This window comes from Mustela nivalis (genome assembly GCF_964662115.1).
Source record: "Mustela nivalis genome assembly, chromosome: 3".
Lineage (NCBI taxonomy): Eukaryota > Metazoa > Chordata > Mammalia > Carnivora > Mustelidae > Mustela > Mustela nivalis.
The window spans coordinates 150,096,415-150,120,442 of NC_139022.1; the positions used below are offsets into that span (position 1 = coordinate 150,096,415).

A 24,028-nucleotide genomic window follows, 5' to 3' on the forward strand; every position below is an offset into this window, starting at 1 on the left:
CTCGTTACAATTTCACCAAAGAAAACCCAGCACATTCCACCTGAAGAGATAGGCAGTGTTTCATTGTTCAAGATAATTTCCGGTTTTCCTCACTTTAGAGGAGGGTTGTAAAGGGAAGGTCAAAGAGCTTCACTGATTCATCGGGTCCTCTGACCACAGGACAAGCTGAGGGCACAAAGAGCGAACGCTGATGACCTCAAGGAGGCTAATTCGTTCTTAATTTAATAGTAATAGTGTTAGTCAAGGGAAGCCCTGAGTTTCACTTTTCTACTTCAAAGCCTGACTCACCCCACTGATGGGCAATGAAACTGTTCAGAGTCCCCTTCACCTCGGTCTAGCCACGCAGACTTCATCAAATCCAGAAACTCAGCGAACCAGACCATTCCCTTTCACTGCCCACCACTAAATAGGAACAACAGTGATGACAGATAAAGAATACAGCCAGCCCTTAAATTATTCTAGGGTAGTCACATCTGCTTACAGACGGACCCAATCTCCAGCAGCAAGTCTGCGAACAACAGCTTTTCCTCATAGTCCTTTAGGCCTGCTCTCTGCTACTTCTAGTTTTGGCAAACAGGTCACTCACGCCTCTCTAAGATCTCTACTTACCATGTCAGAGAGGCTCCTATTACAACTAAATATCAAAGCCAGGGAGAAAAGGAATTCAAGAGGAAGCTGTTTCTGCTCAGCAATGAAGGCGAAGGCAAAGGAAAATGCCAGCATGAAGCGTGTGAGCAACAGACCCATCCTTCCAGTCCTAGTCCATGGGCGCAGGAGCCTGTCCTAAGGCCAGCCTACCCTGAGGAGCGCAAGGTGCCTCTCTCTGTGAGGAAATCTCATCCCGTAAATTGAAAACCAGGTGATTCTGGGAGCAATGTAGGTTGCCTTGTGTTCTCTGTAGGAAAGGGCTACTTAAAATGTTTTTTTTTTTTTTTTTCAAATTTTGGAGTTCTGGTGAATCAAATATCTCACGTGTGACAGAATTTAAACAAATCTGTGTTTAACAGAGAAACTTAAGACAGAGAAACTTGAAATGACAAGTTAGTAGCCACCTATGAATTAAGGGTAATCAGAAATTAAAGAATAAAAGTGGTCACGTAACAAAATAAAAAACTAGGAGTCTTTACAAAGAACTGGTATCTACGGTCTGGGGATCACAGGAATATTGACTTCCAGACGAGACTTCTTGGACTCTTGAGAAGCACGGGGACAGTCCTTGAGAAGCACGGGGACAGTCTCGTCTGGAAGTCCCGCCCTGCCCCACCTCCTCCCACACGGCAGGTTGTGAACCTGAGGAGGTTAGCTTCAGAATGAGAGTCGGCCACTGGAAGAACATTCCGGAGACACGCATGTCAGCCGTTGGGAAATGCTGCATGAACAGTTCTCCCGATGCACCAGAGCCTGATGCAGCGGGAAGAACACGGACACTGAGGACCCCGAGCCAGCTGCTTCCAAGCCCCAGGAGACTGACCGCACGGCCCACGAGGACTCCCTCCTCCCCTCCCCTGTAAATCTGCCTCTAGTTACCATGTGCCCTATTCGGAGGGTACCAGCTCTTTGCTGGCGAGCTCCCCACTAGCGTGGCGACGGATCTGGGGGCGAGGGAGCGAGTTGTGCTGGGCTTATTCAAGGAACCACAGGAGCCGGGGTTGCAGGAGGCAAGGAGGTGAGAGGCAGGAGGTGCAGAGGGCCCCAGACGGAGAGCAGCCCGGGAAACATTTCTCCCGCTGTGGCTTCTACCCCGAGCCAGGTGGCAGCCACCGGGGGCTCTGGGAAAGGCATAAATGGCCACTGACAGGAGCAGTGGGAGGGACGGCGGCTAGGAGGTCGTGCAATAGGCTGGGACACTGGTGCGGGCTCGGGCCGGGATGAAGGCACTGGAAGTGGGTGCAGTGAGGGATTTGGGAGAGACTTGACAAAGCAGGCAGGACATGCCGGGGGTGACAGACGAAGACATCAGGGACAGCCCCCTGAATGGCCTGAGCCCTTGGCAGAATGGAAATTACCGTTCACAAAGAGGTAAAAGCACCGATGTCATGGGCTCTAGCAAGGGCTCCGGTGGCAGCATGCGCAATTTGAGTTGCTGGTTTGATGTCCAAGGGAGTGAGTTAGCCGGACACACAATCTGGAGTCCCTGGGAGAGGACCCGGCAGGGGGCTCGGTCATCCTGGGTATATACAGATGGTCTTTAAACCGCGGGGACTGGATGATGGCCTGGAGAGGCAGCGCACATAGAAAAGAGAGGTCTGCCGCGGGCAGGAGAAGGCCACCGTGCCCTCTCCTCTCGTCAGGCCCTCTCTCTCCCCCACAGCTGTCTGCGAGGAACATGGCCCCTACTGTGTCGTAGGAAAAGGAAGTCAGGGAAGGATGAAGGAGCAAGATTCAGAAAGGCAAAACCCACATTTCCGCCTCACCCACACTACGCCCAACCTGGTTCTTTATTTCTATTTTTCAGATCCCCGCCATTCCCAGCCAGACTGAGCTGCTTGAGGACAGGCCTGGGTCTCAGTCCCCACTGTCCATCACCATCCCAGGCCACAGCTGTTCCCCAGGAATTATCTTGTGAATGAATAAATATCTGTACCAATGTTCTACATTGGTTCTACATTCGTTCTTCTTTGCTTTCAATTTTATTTTAGTAAACAGATTCCTTTTCAGGCCCTTCCACTTTTTCTAGTGCCAAATATTGCCTAATTCATAGTCTTTCATTGACAGGTCTTCTCTGGGGAGGAAAAGGAAAGAGAGCAAAGAAAAATGACCCCCTCATTGTGCAGAACTTCCCATTCACATGTCATCTCTGGGCAAAAAGAAGCCACCTTTGATTGTCCCCCAGGACAAACTCTTACATGTGCAACAAAACACGACTTTTGCCAGGGGTAGAAGCCTGTCCTTCTTCGCTAGCAATTTTTTTCCGTCATTACTAAAATATTTATTCCTGGGAAGTTTCCTCACCGTAAATAACCCCTTGAGAAGCAACATGACCAGTCATTTGCTTCCCAAGAACATGGGTGTGTGTTGCCAAACGCAGCGGAATTGGCCGGATGCCTGGTGACGTCATATGCAAATCCCAGTTTCAAGAAAGAAGCTGTTCATCTGGGACGTGTGCTGAGTGTGTGCTCCCTGTGAGAAAGTTCTGTGTGGCAGTATGAAGGGCTGGCGGCACAGTCCCCACATTTCCCAGATCCATCTATCTTTATTTTTTTCCTATGAGCACTGCTGTTTGTCTTTGGGGACCCCTTCCAAAGGGCACTGCCATTATAGCATGGGACGGATCACCTGTAAGGTTTCCCCTCAACCCTCCCTCCACCCTCTTCCTCCTAAAGAAATGTTCAAGCACACCTTCCCCTCTGTCTAAACCTGCCTAAGGGTTTCTAGCAGTTTCGTGAGGTCATCCCTTATTTAGGAGACTGAACTGGCTTACGTACGCCTGATTTTCTTTTTCTTAAGCCGTATTCAGGTGAAGATTCCTGGACCTTGGGACTCCAGCTAGCATTCAAGCTGAGTCCCCAGATGGTCAGGGAAACCAAAGAAAGGAAGAGAAAACCTCGATCCAAGGAATATTCCGGACCCAAAGAATACGTAGGGATTTAGCATATGCTAATGACAGTCTTTTAAAACACTAAAGAAGAGACAGATTACTCCCCCAAAGTTGTAGTAGAACAATAATCTGGACATTTATGGGAAAAGGAGGTAGTAACAGTCCAGTACACGGGCTCGGATGTGAAGACCGCTGATGGTAGATCACTGCTCGGACACTTAGGAATCGTCTCACCAGAGACAAGGTACTTTACCCATTTAAGCTTCAGTTTCTTTTCCTGTAAAATGAGAATAAAGAACCTACATCATAGGACTGGAATGAGGATTACATGAGATTATGAGAACCTATATACAGAAAATCCAATTCATTTTTTTTTTTATTTTTTTGAACACTTTTTTTTTTTTTTTAAGATTTTATTTATTTATTTGTCAGAGAGAGAGAAAGGAATGCTTTAAAGAATGCTGAGCAGGGAGCCCAATGAAGGACTCGATCCCAGAACCCTGGGATCATGACCTGAGCCAAAGGTCATGTATAATCCGTTTTAGCATGATACGAATCCTAGAAGCAATAAAGATTGTACAACAATTAAATGAACATTGCAAAAAATTTTAGTGCTACAATCAGGCCCAATAAGAAACTGGGAACAATAGTTTCAATACTGATGGCAAAGGGTTACTGTCCCCTACAATACCAAGAGCTCTTAGAAATTAGAAATCAATCAAAAACAGACAAGCAACCCTGTAGAAAACCCGGCAGATGATATGAATATGTAATTTACAAAAAAGGAAATGCCAATAACCAAAAGGGAATAAGGAAAAACTAGACAATATCACTAGTAATTAAATGAATGCAAATTATAATAGTAGTTTGTATGTCTGCGTGGTGGCCAACTGGCAAAGCCTAAAAAGGTTTTACCATCTAGCACTGGTAAGAGTTTGAAGAAGTAAGTATTGCTACTCAATGATGGTTGAAAAGCACAACTTTATCAAGGTCATTTTGGCAGTACCTATTAAAATTTCAGGGTGCCTTCCCTTTGATCCAGAAATCCTATTTCTGGAATTTTGTCCTACAGATAGCATCCTTATATATGTGTGTCTGTACACAAAAATTATGTATTTTAGGGGCACCTGGCTGGCTCAATGGGTTAAAGCCTCTGCCTTGGGCTCAGGCCATGATCCCAGGGTCCTGGGATTGAGTCCCACATCGAGGGTCTCTGCTCAGCAGGGAGCCCCTTCCCTCTCTCTCTGCCTATTTGTGATCTCTCTCTGCCAAATAAATGAATAAAATCTTTAAAAAAAATTATGTATTTTAGGGGCGCCTGGGTGGCTCAGTGGGTTAAGCCTCTGCCTTCGGTTCAGGTCATGATCCCAGGGGCCTGAGATCGAGTCCCGCATTGGGCTCTCTGCTCAGCAGGGAGCCTGCTTCTCCTCATCTCTCTCTCTGTCTGTCTCTCTGCCTATTTGTGATCTCTCTCTCTGTCAAATAAATAAATAAAATCTTAAAAAAATGTTTAAAAAAATTATGTATTTTAAAGAATGTTCATTGTAGTATTATTAATATTTAGGAAAAATGAAAACAACCCAACTAATTGTGACAAAGGATCCAAAAAATTAATTACGGTACTATGAAACTGTCAAAAGAATGAAATAGATCTATGGGCTGCTGTAGAAGAATAGCCCAAACATACTGAGTGAAAAAGCAAGTTGCAGAACAGCGTGTGCACACAAACACCTCTGGGAGAGGGGTGTGCAACCGTGCCACTTGGTACTTCTCTTTAGAAGGATCTGCTGCAGGAACGTAGATGCCTGACAGCTTCCCCTGTTGTACATCGGATCCACGCACATTCACACCTGAGCCCACGGTTCCTGCAGGCTGCTCCCAGGCAGTGAGCAAACCAAACCTTTTCTGCCCAACATGGGACACCTCTAACAGGCAACATTTGATCGAAGTCTCCCATTGGCTTGGGCAAAACATTCTCACAACTGCATTGCAAGGGGGAAGCTCTTCCTTCCAGTCTTCCCTGTTCCCTGTCACCTTGCCTTGGGGCTGTCTCCTCCTGCGCCCTTGTCCCGGCCTCCCTCCCCAGAGCTCTCCCTCCAGATCTCTTGAACATCTATTTCTATTTCTGCCTTGCTGTCTTCTACTTCAAGGACCCAAACTGGCCCCCAAAGACATACCCAACAATGAACACTTACAGATTTAGAGCTGGGATGGGGTAAGGGAGGTGAGCAGGATGAGGGAACCGTGGTCAACTCTCTCACATTGTGTAATTCGGCCACATAAAGCATTCTTTAAAATGTGCATGTGTTTTACATATATTTATAAGTGCAAGTAGTTGCAATTCCATTATTTTCATATTTGAACCATATATCCCAGCAGGGCTAAACTAGCTGATGGTATTTTGTGATTCAAATCCAACGCAGAGCTGTCCGACAGGCCTAAAAAACGGTTGGAATTTTTTAGGTACTTGATCAGCCTATGAGCATGTCATGTGTTTCTGTACAAAAATGTGATCTCTCCCGAGAGTACAGGCACTTTAAAAATGCATTTTCAGGGGCATGTGGGTGGCTCAGCTAGTTTAGCCTCCAACTCTTGGTTTCCGCTCATGTTGTGATCTCAGGGTCATGAGATCGAGCCCCCATCAGGCTTTGCACTAGGTATGGAGCCTGCTTAAGATTCCCTCCCTCTCCCTCTGCTCTCCCTGACCTCCCCTGCAAAAAAAAAAAAAAAAAAAAAGGGCATTTTCAAACACAGAAAGTAATCAGTGTTCAAGTAATCAGTGTTCTGGGTAGAAAAATATACTGTCATTCCCTCCTGATAGACCAGCGTACTAGGGTACACGAAGCTACCTTGTTCAAAGTCCCTCACTGGGAAACCTGGTAGTAGAAAGAGGTGAGCAAGAGATCATATGATCTCTGTGTGAAACATTTACTCTCGGTAGCAGAGCTTCTGCTCGTGTACCGCTTCTCAAGACTTGCCACACACCATGTTCTCACACAGTGGGACCGGATTCCAAGTTTTCCAAGAGTGCTTTTTGTCTTACATTTTTCCAAGTGCTTCCTTATACCTTACACATTTCCATTTGGTAAGACATTTGAACTTATGGCTTTTCTTTTAGTTGGCTTTAGATTTTATACTCTGGGTAGATTTTAGGTAGCTGGCTTCATCTTAAAACAAGTTTTAAATAATCCAGAGAGTTCATTGCCTCAGTGATTTCAGATCTAAGACTAGAACTTGGTATCATATTCAGCGCTCTCAAACCCTCTTTCCTCTGAAAAGGAGGAGGAGGAAGAGGAGGAGGCAGGAAACAACAGAACTATAATTTAGTTCTTTAGCACGTACTATTAAAAGAAAGCACTTTACAAGCTCTGTCAACCACATTTAACCCAACAGGAAGTGGTATCCCTAGTAGCGTGGTTTTAAATACCAGTCAAAGACCAGACACTCAAAGCCTGGATAAAGACATCACCCGAGAAATTGCTAGAAATGCAAAACCTGACATCACACCTTTGATCTACTGAATGAAAGTATGCATTTAAACAAGATCCCTAGGTGATTTCAAAGGCACACTGAAGTTTGAGAAGCACTACTACTTACAATATCTATTGCATATTTTTGTGTCTTAGGATACTATTGATACATAAAGGAAAGATCTACCAGTGCCTTCCATGATGTGGCTCTGCAGAGGCTCATAGTAAGACATGAAGTAACTATGAAAATGATCCTGGCTAGCACAAATTGGATGCTAGCTCTCTGACAGGGGCTTTGCAATGTGATTTACATGTATTTATTAACTGAATCCTCACACGAGTCTTACGGAAGAAATTCTATTATTATCCTCACACACAGATGAAGAAATGAAGGCTAAGGAGGTTAAAGTGACTTTGGTACAGGTTGACAGAGTTAATCCAGAACTTGAAACCAGGTGAGTCATTCCCCAGAGCACAGCACTTACCCACCTCACACTGCTTCCTCCACCCTTGGAGCTCATACCAAGATGGATTCCAAGGCATAAAGAATTATTAACAATTATAAAGCCAAGAAAACCTAACAAAAATTCCAACAGGATTTTTAAAAACTTGACAAGCTATTTATAAAGTTTATAAAATGAGAAAATATACCAGAATCATTTCAAAAGAATTTTTTGGAAAAAAAGTACAAGTATATATGACTAGATATAAGAACAAAGCTGTCGCACGTCACACAGGGTGGTACTGGCATAGAAGAGAGAAAACAGGGGCGCCTGGGTGGCTCAGTGGGTTAAGCCGCTGCCTTCGCTCAGGTCATGATCTCAGGGTCCTGGGAATGAGGCCCACATCGGGCTCTCTGCTCAGCTGGGATCCTGCTTCTCTGCCTACTTGTGATCTCTCTCTCTGCCAAATAAATAAATAAAATCTTAAAAAAAGAAAAAAAGAAGAAGAAGAGAGAAAACAGATCCATGGAACAGAAGAGAGTCCTGAAATAGACTCATGTATGAACATGACCTTATTTTACTATAAAAACAGAATTTCAAGTGAGTTGGAAAAAAGACAGATACTTAAAGAAATGGTGTCGGGTGAGCTGCTTAAAACTGTAGAAAGAAATTAAGTTATATCCTTACTTCTTACTTCATACAAAAATCTGGTATTACAAAGAGCTAACTGTACATATCAAAATAATACAAGTTTTAAAAATAATACAAGTTTTTATTATTTTAAAAATAATACATGTTTTAAAAATAATTTTTTTGGTGAAAAAGATCTCCCCAAGCCAGATTAAGCACAAAAATCAAGATTGCAGGGGTGCCTAGGTGGTTCAGTCAGTTAAGCGACCGATTCTTGGTTTCCGTTCAGGTCATGATCTCAGGGTCATGAGCTCGAGCCCTGTGGAGGGCTCTGAGCTCAGCACAGCATCTGACTTGAGATTCTCCCCTCCCCCCTTTGCCCCTCCCACTGCTCGCTCTAGCTCGCTCTCTCTCTAAAAGAAAAACAAAGAGATAAAACCTTTAAAAAAAATAAGATTGCAGAGTTGATGACACAAATATTTACAACATCCACGAAGCAGAAGGTAGTTAAAAACAAAAGCATTATGAATCGATAAGCAAAATGTGTAAATGCAAACCATGAAATATTATTCATTCTTGAAAAGGAAAAAATGTTGACACCTGCTACAACATGGAAGGTCGTAAGGACATGTTGCTAAGTGAAATAGGTCAGTCACAAAAAGACAAATGCTCTAGGATTCCACCATGCATATGAGGCACCTGGAGTAGTCAAATCACAGAGACGGAAAGCAGAATGCTGGTTGGCAGGGGCAGGGGTTCGGGAGAATGGGCCCAGAGTGTCAGTTTTTTTTTTTTTTTAATTTTTATTTATTTATTTGACAGAGATCACAAGTAGGCAGAGAGGCAGGCAGAGAGAGAGAGAGAGAGAGAGAGGGAAACAGGCTCCCAGCTAAGCAGAGAGCCCGATGTGGGACTCGATCCCAGGACCCTGGGATCATGACCTGAGCTGAAGGCAGCGGCTTAACCCACTGAGCCACCCAGGTGCCCCCAGAGTGTCAGTTTTGCAAGATGAAAAGAGTTCTAGAGATGAATGCTGGCGACGGCTGCCCAGTACTGAGTGTATTTAATAACAGGGACCTGTGCACTTAAAAATGATTAAGATGGCAAATTTTATATTACGGATTTTACCACACACACACACAAAAATACTGGGAGAAAAAAAGAGCATCACAGCAGAAGAAATATTTAAATCATCTACAACAGACAAAGAATTAAGATCCTGAATTGGTACAGAGCATCTGCAGTAAACAGGAATCAGAAAAGGCAACTCAATAGAAAAACGAGCAAAAGACAGGAACAGGTAATTCACAGAAGACATTGCATGACCCATAAACATTAAGAGACATTAAACCGCAGTAGTAATCAGTAAAATGCAAATTAAAATGCCATACTGGGTTTCAGATTTGAAAATCTAAATTAAAAAAAAAGATAATAGCTGATTGTAGGCAGGATGATGGAAGCAGCTTCTCATGCACTGATTTTAAATTAGTACCTGGGGTGGGGCAGTGCTATCATTTGAAGGACTGTGTCTATCAAGTGGAAACATGAACCAACCCTTTGACCCTAGAACTCTATTGAATAGAAATAGTCAGGCTGACACACAAAGACGAATGCACTGTCTTTCCTGAAGTATTGTTGCTAATGCTGACTAATTTTAAACCATCCAAATGTCCACTAATAAGAGAAAAAATAGATGAATTATATCTCTAATTTAGAATAACATGTAGCCTTTAGCAAAAGAGATTTGTACTGCCATGGGAAAATCTCTAGGACTTGGAAAATGAAAAAGTAAGCTGCATAATGTATAGTAAGATCTCATTTAAATATATGAAGAAATATGTATAAACACATTATTATGCAAATGCATAGAAAACAAAATAAAATCTCAGAATGGTATTTACCAAACTTCGTCTTCCCTCTTCTGAGTGGGAATAGGAGTTCTACATGGTAGTTCTACATTTCATTCCATATACTTCTCTATTTTTTGAATGAGAACATACTTAGTTATTATTTGTATTATTTTTAAAACATAAAAATGAAATTTTGACAACCTGGAATAAATAAATGCTGAAAAACAAGTACAGCTGACTCCTGAACAATGTGGGTTTAAACTGAACAGGTCCACTTATACACAGATTGTTTTTCAATAAATACAATACGGAATTATAAGTGTATTTTCTCTTCTTTATGATGCTCTTAATAACATCTCTCCTCTAGCTTACTTCATAGACAACACAGAGTATATCATGCATGTAACATACAAGATACGCTCATCAACCGTGTTATCAGTAAGGCTTCTGGTCAACAGTAGGCTACTAGTAGTTAAGTTTTGGGGAGACCAAATTCACATGCAGATTTTTGGGCACCCCTAGACCCTGCATTGTTCCAGGGCAAACTGCAGAAACGAAAATGAAAAGGGAAGGAAGGTTGTGAACCCGGAACACAGTTGCTGGGAAAAAAACACTTGTTTTACGAACATCTGTAACTACAAAGAAGCCTGCTGGGAGCAAGGGATATTTCTCACAATACTGTTTGTGTTTTATTCCCCCCCCCCTTTTTTTTTAATCGAGGAGGGCTTCCCTCTCCAGGGAAAGGAGTGCCAGGTCTCACTGTTCTGTAAGTGAGCAAGATGACACTTGCTCAGATTTTTTTCTACGGGAGCCAACAACACCCCAGCCCAGTTCCCACAAGGAAAACCTACTCCTTCCTCTTGTGGAAACTATTACCACTGATCTCTCTTTCAAAGCCATAGTAGCTTTCCTGACTTGGTTCCTTTTTCAGGACAAAAGGATTACAAGGAATATCAGAGAGTCTGGAACATCTCCACACACCTCTGTAGGTGCTCCTGGTCTTTCAGGTTAAAGAGAGAGGTAGAAGGAGAGACCCAGTGTGCAAGGAAGTATTTTGCCCCGTATGGTCGGAGTGCTGTTGGACACTGTCAAACTGTCCTTTGATACAAAATGCAGAGACACATTTCTGGGGCCAACAAGAGGCAGAACTGGGACCAAGATGTAATTTACCAGGAGACAAGTTACAGCTGAGAATTCACTTTGTCCAGCAATCAAATATTAGGTGGTGAGCTCCCCGTCACTATTGGCTTCTAATACTTCTGAATGCTATCACAGCAGACACAACCTGAGCATAACCTGAAGATTCTAAATAGTTAAGTGGGAGTCCAAAGCTTTAAAAAGACCCAAGATTGATTCTGAGGCTCAGCTCAGTCTGGAGCCCTTCAGCCTCAAAGGTGTCTGAGTGCCTTTTAAAGCAGCCCAAGGAGAGAGACAAAGGAGAGCAGTAAGGAAGCACCACAACCAGGACCACTCCAGAGAGGGTCCGAGAGTTGGAAGGCACACCGTAGTGCTTATCAGCAAGCGGCCAAAGCCAATTCCTGACTCTCACCTGTTCGCTGTGTGACCCCAGACAAGTTACTGAACTTCTCTAGGCCTTGGTGTCCTCCCTGATAAAAGGAGAATGACAAAACTACTACCGAGCTCACTGGTGAAGCTTAAGGGAGCTGGCATACGTAAAGTGCTTAGTACGGTGCCTGATCCACAGTAAGTAGGAACCACCATTATTCTGCACGGGAGAAACCCGAGGCTGACCGGATGAGTAACTCCAGCGCAGTCCCACAGTCAGCGTTAGACTGGGGCATAGGACCCGAGCTTCTTTCCCTCCAGCTCACATCCAATACACTACACTCACGTGGATCCGATCCCCTACAGTGGACCCCTCTGGAGTGGAGGATAAGCTTATCCTCATGCAGAGCGTCTTCGAGCCTGCCTGTCCCCCGTGGCACCCAAGAGCGAGCCTGCCACCACTGGGCAGGCCGGCGGCCGCACGCAAGCAGGCACCGACCGGCTGAGGAAGTGCCCGCCCGGGGACCAGCAAGAAAGGACTCCCGGTGACCGTGTCAGCGCCAGTGCCCCTGGGCTACGCGGCATTTTCGGAGTCACCGCGGCCCGCTCTATGTCTTGGACAAGTTCCTGAACCCCTCTCCGCCGGCGAGCGGAGTGGAGCGCTGGCATTTGCAAGTCTGCGGCTGCTCAACCTGCCAGCTCCGCGGCCCCTCCATTCACGTGGCGGAGGAGGCCCGGCGCCCGCCCGCACACCGCGCCCCCGGGATCCCCGCGCGGCGCCGGCCGTGAGCGCCGCCCACTCCCAGGTGTAAACACAGCCGGCAGGAGGGGCATCGCCGACCGCGCGGAGCCCAGCGAATGTTCGGGGGGAGCTCCGGGGGCGCGGGGGTGGTTGGGGAAAATGAACTCCCGGGGCGATGTGTTGGGAGAGACGCGAAAGTGGGTTGCTTGGGGATTTTAACTCAATAAACATCCCCGACTACGAAGCAAGAAGTGAGGGGACCGTGAACTTCCAGCAGCGGGGAGACGCCGCGGGGGCGCCGGCAACGTGCGCTCGGGGGAGAAGGACACACGCAGCAGCCGGGCGGGCGGGCCAGAGGCGGGGACCCCTCCGAGCACCGTCCCGGAGCAGGTCGAAGCGCCAGCCGAAGCCGACGCGGGGCAGGGGCGGCGCCGGGCAGGGCGGGCTGGCGGCCGTGACCGGGCCGCGGCCGGCCGGGCAGACACCGGGAAGGGGCTGCGAAGTTGTCGGGTCCCGCCGGGCGCCGCGCCGGGGCAGCCCGCGGGGAAAGCTGTCGGGGCGCGGGGAAGGCTGCCGCGGGGCGCGGAGAGAGCGGGCGGCCGGGGTACTCACCCCGCACGGGCGGAGGGTTCCGCGGGCCGGGCCGGGTCCTGGGCGGCGCGGGGCCGCGGGTGCGGACGCCGGTGTGGACGTGCAGGGGCGGCCCCGCGCCCGGGCTATGAATCAGCTGCGGGGCGAGCGCCGAGGGGCGGGAATTACGGGAAAACCGCGGGGGAGGGCAGAGGGCTGAGGACTTTTGCAATTTCCCGTCCGGCTGCGCACTCTTGGCACTCCTGGGACCCACAGGAATTCTTCCCCTTTAGGTCCCGGGGGAAGCGGCTGGGACCCTGCGGGAGGCGGGCGAGACCCCGCGGAGGTGCGGTCCGGGGCTTGGCGGGCGGCCGGGCGGGGAGCGGTGGGAAAGGAAGTGGGAGAGGCCTGGAAAGGAGGAGTGGAACCGAAGTCTCTGTGGGGCCGGGAGAGGCATCGCGCGCCGGCCTCTCTGGCCAGGGCCGGCGGGCCCCGCGGCGGCGGGACGCTGAGAGCAGCCCAGGGACCCAGGAGCCAGGGTGACCGCATGCGGCCACTTGTTACTCCAAGCGAGAGACAGAACCCTGGGGTCCCGGCAGAAAATCTTCAGGCAGAAGGCAAGAGCTCCAGCCAAACTGTGTGTCCATTAGGCGTCCAGAGCGATTTAAAAAAAAAAAAAAAATGTGTTTGGACAGTTCTAGGAACCTGATTCTCCTCCCTATCTCGAAACGCTTCTGTCTGACCAAGTTTCATCCAGAGCCACAGTCCTAAAACCTTTGTTTCCCAAAAGAGCCGTGTATGCTACAACTTGCTTTTCCTCTTAAAAATGTGGTCCAGTCTTTGAAATGCGTATTTTAAATACAGGGCCTTTGAAGTACCTATTGACGCCTCTTTCATAATTATGTGCTGGACTATGGAGAGCCCTGTGAACCTGAGCTGGAATGGAGACCATCCTAGTATTGCCCTGTTGGGGGAGGTCATGGGAGGGACATGACCTCCAGTTGACCCTTGAGCTGCACCTGGAAAACCCAAGGCTCCTTGCCCCTTCTCCTGTTCTTGGAAAGTGGGTTCTGCTTGCCTGTTGGGCAGCCAGGAGCTGCTCCATGCACATAGCCTTGAGGCAGTGAGGCGAGAACACCTACAGGATATACCTGACCAGACCTGGTTCAGGCCTCTGCATCAGCTTGTAAGGTTTGGCTGAGGGATGCCAGGATCCGTTCATCTTGCCGGCACTCCAGACAAGTCCCCTGCATAAGTTCCCTTTGCTTATAAGAGCTGCACCTACCACCCGGGAGGGGCCAGTGTCTCTCCTGCCCTCCAAGTACTGGCCAGTTTCAGATTGCAGTTGGGAAGCTCCGGGGAGGGTAGCGAAACACCATGTTTTTGTGGCCTGCTGGGACCCGGAGAAGAGAGCGGTGTGTTCTAGTGTCTGGAGGACTGGGGTGCCTGATGAAGGATTGTTCATGGAGCTTTGCTAGACCTGTTCTGGTCCAGTTTGGAGACCTGGGCAGGATCATGAATGCCACACACTGTAGGAGGGAAAGGAACCCAGCAGTGATTAAGAAGGATTGCTCATGATGAATCCTATTTTATCTTAGGATCACTTCTGGAATTGACCCAATGGCTCAAAATATGTCAGAATCAGCCTAAATGTTACTTCTGGGTTGTGCAGTTTTTGCTCCTCCCAGTGTCCCCCCTGGGAGAGAGTTTTGTTTTAGTCTTTGATACATTTACTACCTAATGGTGCCACAAAGACCAGGGTGCACTGTAAATATTTGATGAAAATGAAGAGAAGGTACTTTTGTCTAAACAAACATGTGGTCCTTTGCCATACCTCATCACTTCCAGAGTTTTAAAGTGTCCATTAGTTCAGTCATCTGCTCAGCTATGGAAACTACTTGACCAGATCCCAAAGGGTTGGAAAAGCTTTCTGAGTCTGTATTTTAGTAAGTGAAAAAAAGAAAGAAAAGAAAAACTTTAATTTCTTCTTTATAAGAACAGTTCTGAGGGATGTCTCTTAGGGCAGATGTGATGCCAAATTAAAAAATATTGAGTGTGAAGAATTTCTGCAACCTGAGTCTAAACTTACTTTGAGCTCCTCCTAAAAAGGAAGGAAACTAAGCTGCAAAAAATTCCAGGCTGTTGGTTTTAATCTGGGGCCAGTGCCCTGCTACGAATTTCAAAACTGACCCCATACTACTGGAAGGGAAGGAAAGGCCAAAGAAAGAGGCAGACCACTCCAGCTTAGTACCTGTCGGGTTTAATAAGGGAGTTCACAGACGAGGCTTGTCTTGGGCCGCTGCAAGGTGAGATCTCTGCACCTGCCCGCCAGAGTCTTAAGAGTTATGTAGAAGCCTTACTGGGTTCAGTCAGTGTAGAGTCTGAATGGTCTCAGTAGCACATGACTCTCATAAGGCAGTGTCCTTGCAGGGTCTCCCTGTGGGCAGAATTTACATCCAAGGACAGAGAAGGCGGTAAGGAGCCTCTGCTTCCCCAGGTCCAGTCCATAACTCAACGGGAGGTGATGTCCTCTAATGACCTCCTGCAGCAGGTGCCCACATAAAATCCCTTAATTTTGTGTAACATTCTAATAACTTAAATTTATCCGTCTTTCTAGAGTCCAGTAGCTATAGTACCTGTAAATTTGTGATTCTACTAGGTTGAATAGTATCCTCTAAAAATTCATGTCGGGCCAGAACCTCAGAATATGACCCTATTTGGAAATGTGTCTGTAGATTTAATTAAGGGAAGATGAGGTCCTACCATATTAATCCAATGACTGGTGTCCTTATAGGAAGAGGGAAATATGGACGCACACACGTGGGAAGAATGCCATCTGAATACTGAGGCAGAGATTGGAGTTATCTTGTCTCAAGCCAAAGAATGCCAAGAACTGCTGGCCATCTGCAGAAGCTAGGAGAAAAGTACAGAACAGTCTCCCTCTGAGCCCCTAATGTTGCAGCATCACAGGGTTCTCGTCAGAGTTGAAGAATGAACCTTGCAGACACAAAAGGGTGACGTGAACCATTTATTAAGTGAAGGTGAGAACAGAAAGGAAGGAAAAATACGCTTTCTGGAGTGAGAGGGGTTCTGAGTGGGTTGCCACTGTGGGCTTTTACTGATGGTCTTTTATTGACAACTGACAGGGAAGCTTGTGGCCATGAGATTCTTCTTGTGCCCTCTTTCTTTGAGCCAAGACTATTGATAATATCCCTAATGGCTTACTTTTTCTTTGGGGTCTTGTCATTTTCTGTGGTTAAAATGTAGTTGCAAAAAACCAAAAAACCCCGCTAACATCCAGGGCTGGCTGGTCTGGTTTGTTCCCTTAGCTTGCTCTCTCTCTCTTTTTTAAAATATATTTTTAAAGGATATTATTTATTTATTTGACAGAGAAAGTGCATGAGCACCAGGAGAGGCAGGAGGAGAGTCTGGGGAGAGGCAGAAGCAGGGAGCAGGGAGCCTGACACTGGGCTCAGTCCCAAAACCCCAAGATGGGGATTGTGAACTGAGCCAAAGACGCTTAAACCATCCTATTCGCTTATCTCTTGTTCTGCTCTGTCTGAGCCAGGAATAGTTTCAGAGCCTAGTCAGGGGTCTCCTGTCTCTCCCTGCCTGTGCTTTAACCCTTTCCTTACTCAATAAGAAGGAACTCACCCTGCCAACCCCTTGATTTCAGACTTCTGGGCTCCAGAACTATGCAAGAACAAATTATTTTAATTTGTGGTAATTTGTTATAGCAAGCCTAGCAAGCTGATACATAAAAGCATGCATGACATACGTGTTCTGAAGGTTAGTATTAAAAATTAGCCCCAAAATAACTGAAATGAAAAAGATAAAAATACCAAAGGCATTGCTGAAATACCCTTCCTTGTTGAGTGTCCACAAGATTATGCTGGGAAAACACATATTCATTCTCCATCTGACCCTCCTGCCCACTCTTCTCTCTTCCTGTTGAATTCAGTAGCTCAACTCTCTCCACTTCCCCCTTCTCCCTGATTTTCTTCCCCATCGCCTTCTTGGTCTTCTTGTTCTCCTTTAGACATTGTTGTGTCTGGGGCTCTATCCTTGACCTTCTTCTCTGATCCCCAGTCTTCCAAGTGAACACATCCGTGCTCCCGAATTCAATGATCACTTGTGCACTGATGACCTCAAATCTTTGATTGCAATTATTTCATCTGAATTCCAGGCCACTTTATTTGTACATCAAAATCAATATGCCCAAGTTCAAATTCTTCACTTATCCCCACATGATTCTGTGAGATTAAGTGAACGGCCAAGACTGTAGACACCAAGTTAAAAGACCTGGGAAATGATCCTTGTCATCCGTCGTCCACCAGAAGGTCTCATCATTTGTGTAACAATTATAGGGAAGGCACAAGTGGGATGTTCCCTTATCCTAGCCAACTCCTTGGAGGAAAAACATTTCCATAGTTATCAGGGACACTAGCTTAGATCTGGGTATGGGTATAGATATACATAGAGATGTATGAAATCAGTTATGTAAATTGTGAAATATAATCACAATTCTCTTTTTTTCAATTACTACATATATCTAAAATTACATGTTTGGCAGTGTTTGTAGCCACACTGAGGGAGCTGGAAGGAGCTGGGAGTTTTCTGAAGCAAGTGGCATCATCAGGTAAGTAGGAGATGCTAATCTGTAATTGGCCTCGTGGATAAGAATTCTCTATTTGGGAGACAAAGTCTTACACACCCCATTTGCTATTTTAAAGATTCACTTTTAGGTCTTAAAGTATGCCTAAAGTATGTGATGCCACTGCTTGAAGTCAGCATTATTTCTAAGAAAACTCAATGGAAATGAAAATAATGTTATGTGCATGTATTCTTGTGAAAAACTAAGTAGGCCTCCAGAAAATTTTTTAGTCTGATATATCATAAAGCTTGGTTATTTAAGAGATAGCTGTCACTTCCAACTGTATAGATATAAAATTTAGCCAGCAATGATGAAGCAAGATGTTGCGTGTTAGAATCACACGGAATATTTATATTTTATAATTTCAGGTAATTCTTTGTAGTTAATTATGAATTACATTCCATTCGATACCTGTGAAATGAATTTCAGTGAAGGATAATATTATCCTTAATAGTTCTAAAAGGTTTTTTTGAATTAAATATTACTTGAAGATTGATTTTTAGATTAATTGATTGATTTTACATAATCTATTGTCTCTTAGATATTGTAATTATGTTCATACTATGTCCTAGAAATCATCAGAAACCAGACAGTGGAAGAGCTTTTCTGAATCTCTTACTTTCTTTCCCCATGGGCTTAGGAAGAATAATGAGTATGTGTTTGTTCAGATTGCTGCTTAATTTTCTTGGACCGTGTTGATGAGAATTAATAAATATGAATGAGGTAATTAATGTTAAAGGCTAGGACTTTATTTGTTACATTAATACAATAGGAGTAAAACTTCAGTGGGAACTTTTGGGACTTTTGAAAGCTGTTTGCCAAACTTAATCTAAACTAAATCTATAGTCCTATCTATATTTTAAATAGCATCTCTTACAGACAGTATGTTGTTGGGAATTTTAAAAAAATTCAGTCTGGGGCGCCTGAGTGGCTCAGTAGGTTAAAGCCTCTGCCTTCGACTCAGGTCATGATCCCGGGGTCCTGGGGTCCCAGGGTCCTGTGATTGAGCCCCACATCGGGCTCTCTGCTCAGCGTGGAGCCTGCTTCCCTTCCTCTCTCTCTGCCTGCCTCTCTGCCTACTTGTGATCTCTGTCAAATAAATAAGTAAAATCTAAAAAATAAATAAATAAATAAAACAATAATAAATTCAGTCTGATAGTCTCTCTATTTTAACTTGATAGAGACTGTGTAGTAATCTTATGTTTAAGGCATTTATAGATATGGTTGGGTTTAGCCTACCATTTTACTATATGTTTTCTTCTTTGTTCCCTCTTGTTTTTGTCCCTGTATTTGTCATTTTCTATCCTCTTTTACATCATGGGAATGTGTTTTAGAATTCTATTTTAATTTGCCTTTGCATGATTCTTTAGTGTTTGCTCTGTGAATTACAATATATAGCCTAATTTTCAGTGTCTACTTGAGATAATATTGTACTCTGTCACTTAATAGGTGCATTTACCTACATGACCTGTCCTTGACCTTACAGTTGTAAAATATATTATATCTATAACACAATAAAATCTGCAATGTGATATATATTTAAAAGAAATTAAGAGGAGAAATAGTCTTTTATATTTACCCATATATTTACCTTAGTATTCTTTAGTCCCTCTCAAAGATCTGCGTTTCCACCTGCTGACATTTCTTGAAGAACTGCCTTTAGTGTTTGTATTTTAGTGCAGGCCCATTAGAGTACATTCTCTTGGTTTCATTTTAAAATGTCTTTATTTCATTTCATCCTTAAGGGATATTTTTATTGGATACAGAATTGTGGGTTGACGATGTTTTTAATTCAACTATTTAAAGACATTGTTCTATGATTTTCTGGCCTTCACTGTTTCTGATAAATCATCAGTCATTCAGATCACGGTATTTATAATGTGCTGTTTGTCATTAGTCATCCTGCCTAGCATTTGCTAAGCTTCTTGAATTTGCACATTTGTCCTTTATGTGAGCAATTTTCAGTACTTCTTGAAATGTTTTTTCTGCCCCGTTATCTTTCTCATATCTTTCTGAGACTCAGTTACAAATATGCTAGACCTCTTCATATAGTCCCAAATACCCATGTGGCTCTATTAACTTTTTTAAGTGAGCTCCACACCAATATGGTACTTAAACTCGCGACCCTGAGATCAAGAGTCACATACTCTATCAACTGAACCAACCAGATGCCCCTCTATTGTTTTAAATCTTTTCCCTCTGTGTTTTTCACACTAGATAATTTCTATTGCGCTATCTTTCAGTTTGCTGACTTCTCTCCCACCATCTTCATTCCCCTACTAAATCTATCCTGCAAGGTTTGTTTAAAAGATGTATATTCCAATTCTAGAATTTTTATTTATTTATTCTTTTGTTAATAGTTTACATTTCCTTACTGATACTTCCTATTTTTTAGTTCATTATGGGCATATTTCTTTTACTTCATTGATCATAGTTATAATTACTGCTTTTTAAAACATTGCTTGATTGCTCCAGTAGTTAGATAATGGTGGAGTCAGTCGCCACTGATTGTTTCTATGATGAGAACAGATCACATTTTTCTGGTTGTTTATTTGTTTTTTTTGTTTGTTTGTTTAGTGTTGTCTAGTAATTTTGGATTATAACGTGGGCATTGTAAATATAATGTTGTGAAGACTGGATTCTGTTATGTTCTGTCAATGGTACTGATTTTCTTTTTATTTTTTTTTTTAAGATTTATTTATTTATTTATTTGACAGAGAGATCACAAGTAGGCAGAGAGGCACAAAGAAAAAGAGGGGGAAGCAGGCTCCCTGCCGAGCAGAGCCCGATGCGGGGCTCGATCCCAGGTCCCTGAGATCATGACCCGAGCCAAAGGCAGAGGCTTTAACCCACTGAGCCACCCAGGAACCCCTGATTTTCTTTTTAAATGGACAATTTTCATGGTTAGACTCAAGCTGCAAACCTGACATTGCTTGCATTAATAGCAGCTGTAGCCTGAGTTCAGTGTTTTGGGGCTCAGCTAGGCTGCTTTGAGTTTGTCCTGGATAAGGATGGTTCAGACATTATGCATGATATAGACTTTACACACAGCTTCTTCCTCTTTAGCTTTCTCTTTTCTGCAGTTTCCCCTCATTTTCCAAGTGGTATGTTTTCCCCAAACTCTGACCTTTGGTTCTTCAAGCCAGAAATATTGTGTATTTTCTAACAGAGTTTTAGGCAACCCCCTCACTACCCAGACTTGGGCTGGTCTCAGACTAAAGGTTATAAAATGTAGGAAAATGACTCTTCCTTCCTCCAAGTGTTGATGCTCCCCGTCCCCCAACAAAAAATTATTTCTACTGTTGGTTATTTTCCATTTCATTTGGATGTGGGTTTTTTAATCTATTTTTTTTTTTTCTTAAAAACTTTAAGAGGAGCACCTGGGTGGCTAAGTCAGCTAAGCATCTCGGCTCAGGTCATGATCCCGGGATACTGGGATCTAGCCCCTCATTGGGCTCCCTACTCAGTGGGAAGCCTGCTTCTCCCTCTCCCACTCCTCTTGCTTGTGTTCCCACTTTCACTCTGTCAAGTATATAAATTTTAAAAAAATTTTAAGAAGTATTTTTTCTAGTCCTTTACATTGTTTTGTAGAAGGAGTTATCTATCGATGACTAGAAGTGGCATGTCTCTAGCTGTATTTTCACCTGCTAAATGACTAGCTTGTTGAGGAAAAGTTGTGTCAACTCCTTTCCTTTGCTAGGTTAGATTTCTTTCCCATAAATATTCTGGAAACAAACCAGTTTTTCAAAAGATTAAAGTATACTTGCCTCTGACTTCAATCTGGAAATTGATGAAAATTGGTGGAATCAATAAGGTCAATCCATTGTGTTAAGCATCACTTTAGAATGAAGATATATACATCTCAATAGCACTGTAACAGGAAGGAAAGAGTTTTAAGCAACAAAGTTGCTTAACAGACTTACCTTTGTATTTCCTCTGAACTTTGTTCAAAAGCCTAAACCAAATTAATTTCGCCCAGATGGAAATGAAAACTTCCCAAAGACACTCACTTTTGTATTCAGTTTTGTCAGCTTCTCAAATGTCACCATCTTCATCCAGTTCTAACACAACAGCAATTATTTTGTCCATTACCAAATATCAGATGATGCTTAGTCACTTTGGAATAATGATCAGGTAGTTTCCACACACCCAAGGCATTTTAGGAGAAATATTCGCTGGAATTCAATACAAAATAATTGCACTAAACTAGAAGAAGATGAAACAGCCCAAAAGGACAGAAATGTTATTCAGCCAATGTTATTAAACCTTGTAGCAAAAATAATTATAAGAACTTGTCTTCACCTGGGTGGCTCAGTGGGTTGAGCCGCTGCCTTCGGCTCAGGTCATGATCTCGGGGTCCTGGGATCGAGTCCCGCGTTGGGCTCTCTCTGCTCAGCGGGGAGCCTGCTTCCTCAGCTCTCTCTCTCTCTGCCTCTCTGCCCACTTGTGATTTCTCTCTGTCAAATAAATAAATAAAATCTTTAAAAAAAAAAAAAAAGAACTTGTCTTCCTCAAAATTTTTGGAAAATGATGCCTAAAGAAGAAGTTGTAAACTTTCTGAAAAATAATGATAATAGACAATTTCTTCTGAAATTCTCCCCTGTTCTTAGGAAGAGAGAATATTCTATGTGACTGGAAATTTAGGCTTACAAACATTCATAGTGGTAAAATTATAATACACACACAGAAACATCACACCTCAACACTCATTAGAAAAACATTGTGGGAGGGACGCCTGGGTGGCTTAGTTGGTTAAGCAGCTGCTTTTGGCTCAGGTCATGATCCCAGCGTCCTGGGATCGAGTCCCACATCGGGCTCCTTCCTCGGCAGGGAGCCTGCTTCTCCCTCTGCCTCTGCCTGCCACTCTGTCTGCCTGTGCTCACTTGTGCTCCCTCTCTCTCCCTGATAAATAAATAAAATCTTAAAAAAAAAAAAAGAAAGAAAAACATTGTGGGAATAATGGGGGTATACAAGGGTGGGAGAAAAGGGCATTTTTTGGTAAGTAGCAAAAGCCTAAAGAGGTTCCAACAGAAGATAGGAAACTTTATGACTTACCCTTTCAAAAGAAAGATTATCTGTACATACTGCTATGGAAATAACACCCAAGATATATACTTCAGTGAAAAAATAAGAGTCAGAAATGTGCGTTTGGTATGTCTATGCACCTATTTAATTTGTTGATGTTTATGAGGTAGATGCATAGGAATGTCTTGAGTAGGAACAAGAAATTGGTAACTGTGGTTGTTCTTGGGGAGAAGCTCTAAGAATGAGGTGTGGTGTGTAAGGGAGGCTTGTTCTTTCGTTTTAGACCTGGCTGTGTAGACTGGATTTTTGTCACCTTTTAAAAGTAGTAATTCTATTCTATTTATTTATTTATTTAAACTCAGCCAACAAATAGTACATCATTAGTTTTTGGTGTAGTGCTCAATGATTCATTACCTGCATATTACACTCAGTGCTCATCACATCCTGGGCTTTCCTTAATGCCCATCACCCAGTTAACCCATCCTCCCACCCACCTCCCTTTCCACAACACCCAGTTTGTTTTCCGGAGTCAATCAGTTTGGCTCCCTCTCTGATTTCTTCCCATTTAGTTTTCCCTCCCTTCCCCTCTGGTCCTCTGAGCTGTTTCCTGTATTCTACATATGAGTGAAACCATATGATAATTGTCTTTCTCTGACTGACTTATTTCACTCAGCATAATCCCCTCTAAATAATCTAGTCAAGAAATGGGCAGAAGACATGAACAGACACTTCTCCAAAAAAGACATACAAACGGCCAACAGATGCATGACAAAATGCTGCACATCACTTGGCATCAGGGAAATACAAATCAAAACCACATGAGATACCACCTCACACCAGTCAGAATGGCTACACAATACAAGGAACAATAAACGTTGGCAAGGATGTGGAGAAAGAGGAACGTCCTACACTGTTGGTGGGAATGCAAGTTGGTGCAGCCACTCTGGAAAACAGTATGGAGGTTCCTCAAGAAGTTGAAAATAGAGCTACCCTATGACTCAGCAATTGGTCTACTGGGTATTTACCCCAAAGGTACAGATGTAGTGAAAAGAAGGGGCACCCGCACCCCAATGTTCATAGCAGCAATGTCCACCATAGAAAGTAATAATTTTAAAAATCAAAGAATGCCCTACTTAATTGAGAAGGGACCACATTTATTTATTTTGGTTGTTGTAAGTTATAATCAATTAGAATCCCTCTGAGGACATAGAAGAAATGAAATTAATTGCCTCTGGGGAAGAGAACTAGGTGACTGAGGAGCAGAGGGGAGAGCTTTAACTCTACCCTTTTGTATCTTTTGAAATTTTGTATACATAAATATATTTGGTTAGAAAAATTAAAATGCTATGATGACATGGTCCCCCCCCCCCCCCCCAGTGGGACACACTTATCTGAATGTAGTGTGTAAATGGGCCCAGCTTGGCAACTGTGGGCTTTATTCGTCACAAACAGACAGACCTGAGATTCCCAGTAGTCTTTGTTGAGACCCAGGCTGTGCAACAGGAGTCTGAGAATGTGTCTTCTGGCACCCGATGACTGTTTTAGAGCTTGGCCTCACAGAGCTGGGCGAAGGAGAGCCCCTAACCCCAGGGGCCTGGGT

At 44.1% G+C, this 24,028-nt stretch overlaps 2 protein-coding genes across 6 annotated transcripts in view; one reads left to right on the forward strand and one right to left on the reverse strand.

Moving 5' to 3' along the window:
• The window catches only part of OSMR (oncostatin M receptor), a 51,594-nt gene extending 38,663 nt beyond the window's left edge, over positions 1–12,931 (reverse strand). The window contains exons 1-2 of one of the 4 annotated variants that reach the window (XM_082723418.1): positions 12,792–12,892; positions 2,007–2,214 (exon numbers count right to left, since the gene is read on the reverse strand). In XM_082723418.1, the coding sequence (XP_082579544.1) occupies positions 2,007–2,068 (62 nt within the window). In that variant the 5' untranslated portion in view covers positions 2,069–2,214; positions 12,792–12,892. Of the gene's footprint in view, positions 1–2,006; positions 2,215–11,783; positions 11,803–12,791 lie in introns of those variants that run through there. The other 3 variants (XM_082723419.1, XM_082723420.1, XM_082723421.1) reach the window with 3 other exon arrangements.
• Positions 12,932–13,010: 79 nt separating this feature from the next.
• LOC309861016 (uncharacterized protein) overlaps positions 13,011–24,028 on the forward strand; it is a 32,134-nt gene continuing 21,116 nt past the window's right edge. For both annotated transcript variants that reach the window (XR_014309726.1, XM_082723442.1), the window contains exons 1-3: positions 13,011–13,095; positions 15,544–15,673; positions 17,323–17,388. Coding sequence is in view for 1 of the 2 variants with exons in the window: in XM_082723442.1 (XP_082579568.1) it covers position 15,673; positions 17,323–17,388 (67 nt within the window). In the remaining variant the exon portion in view is untranslated. The remainder of the gene's footprint in view (positions 13,096–15,543; positions 15,674–17,322; positions 17,389–24,028) is intronic.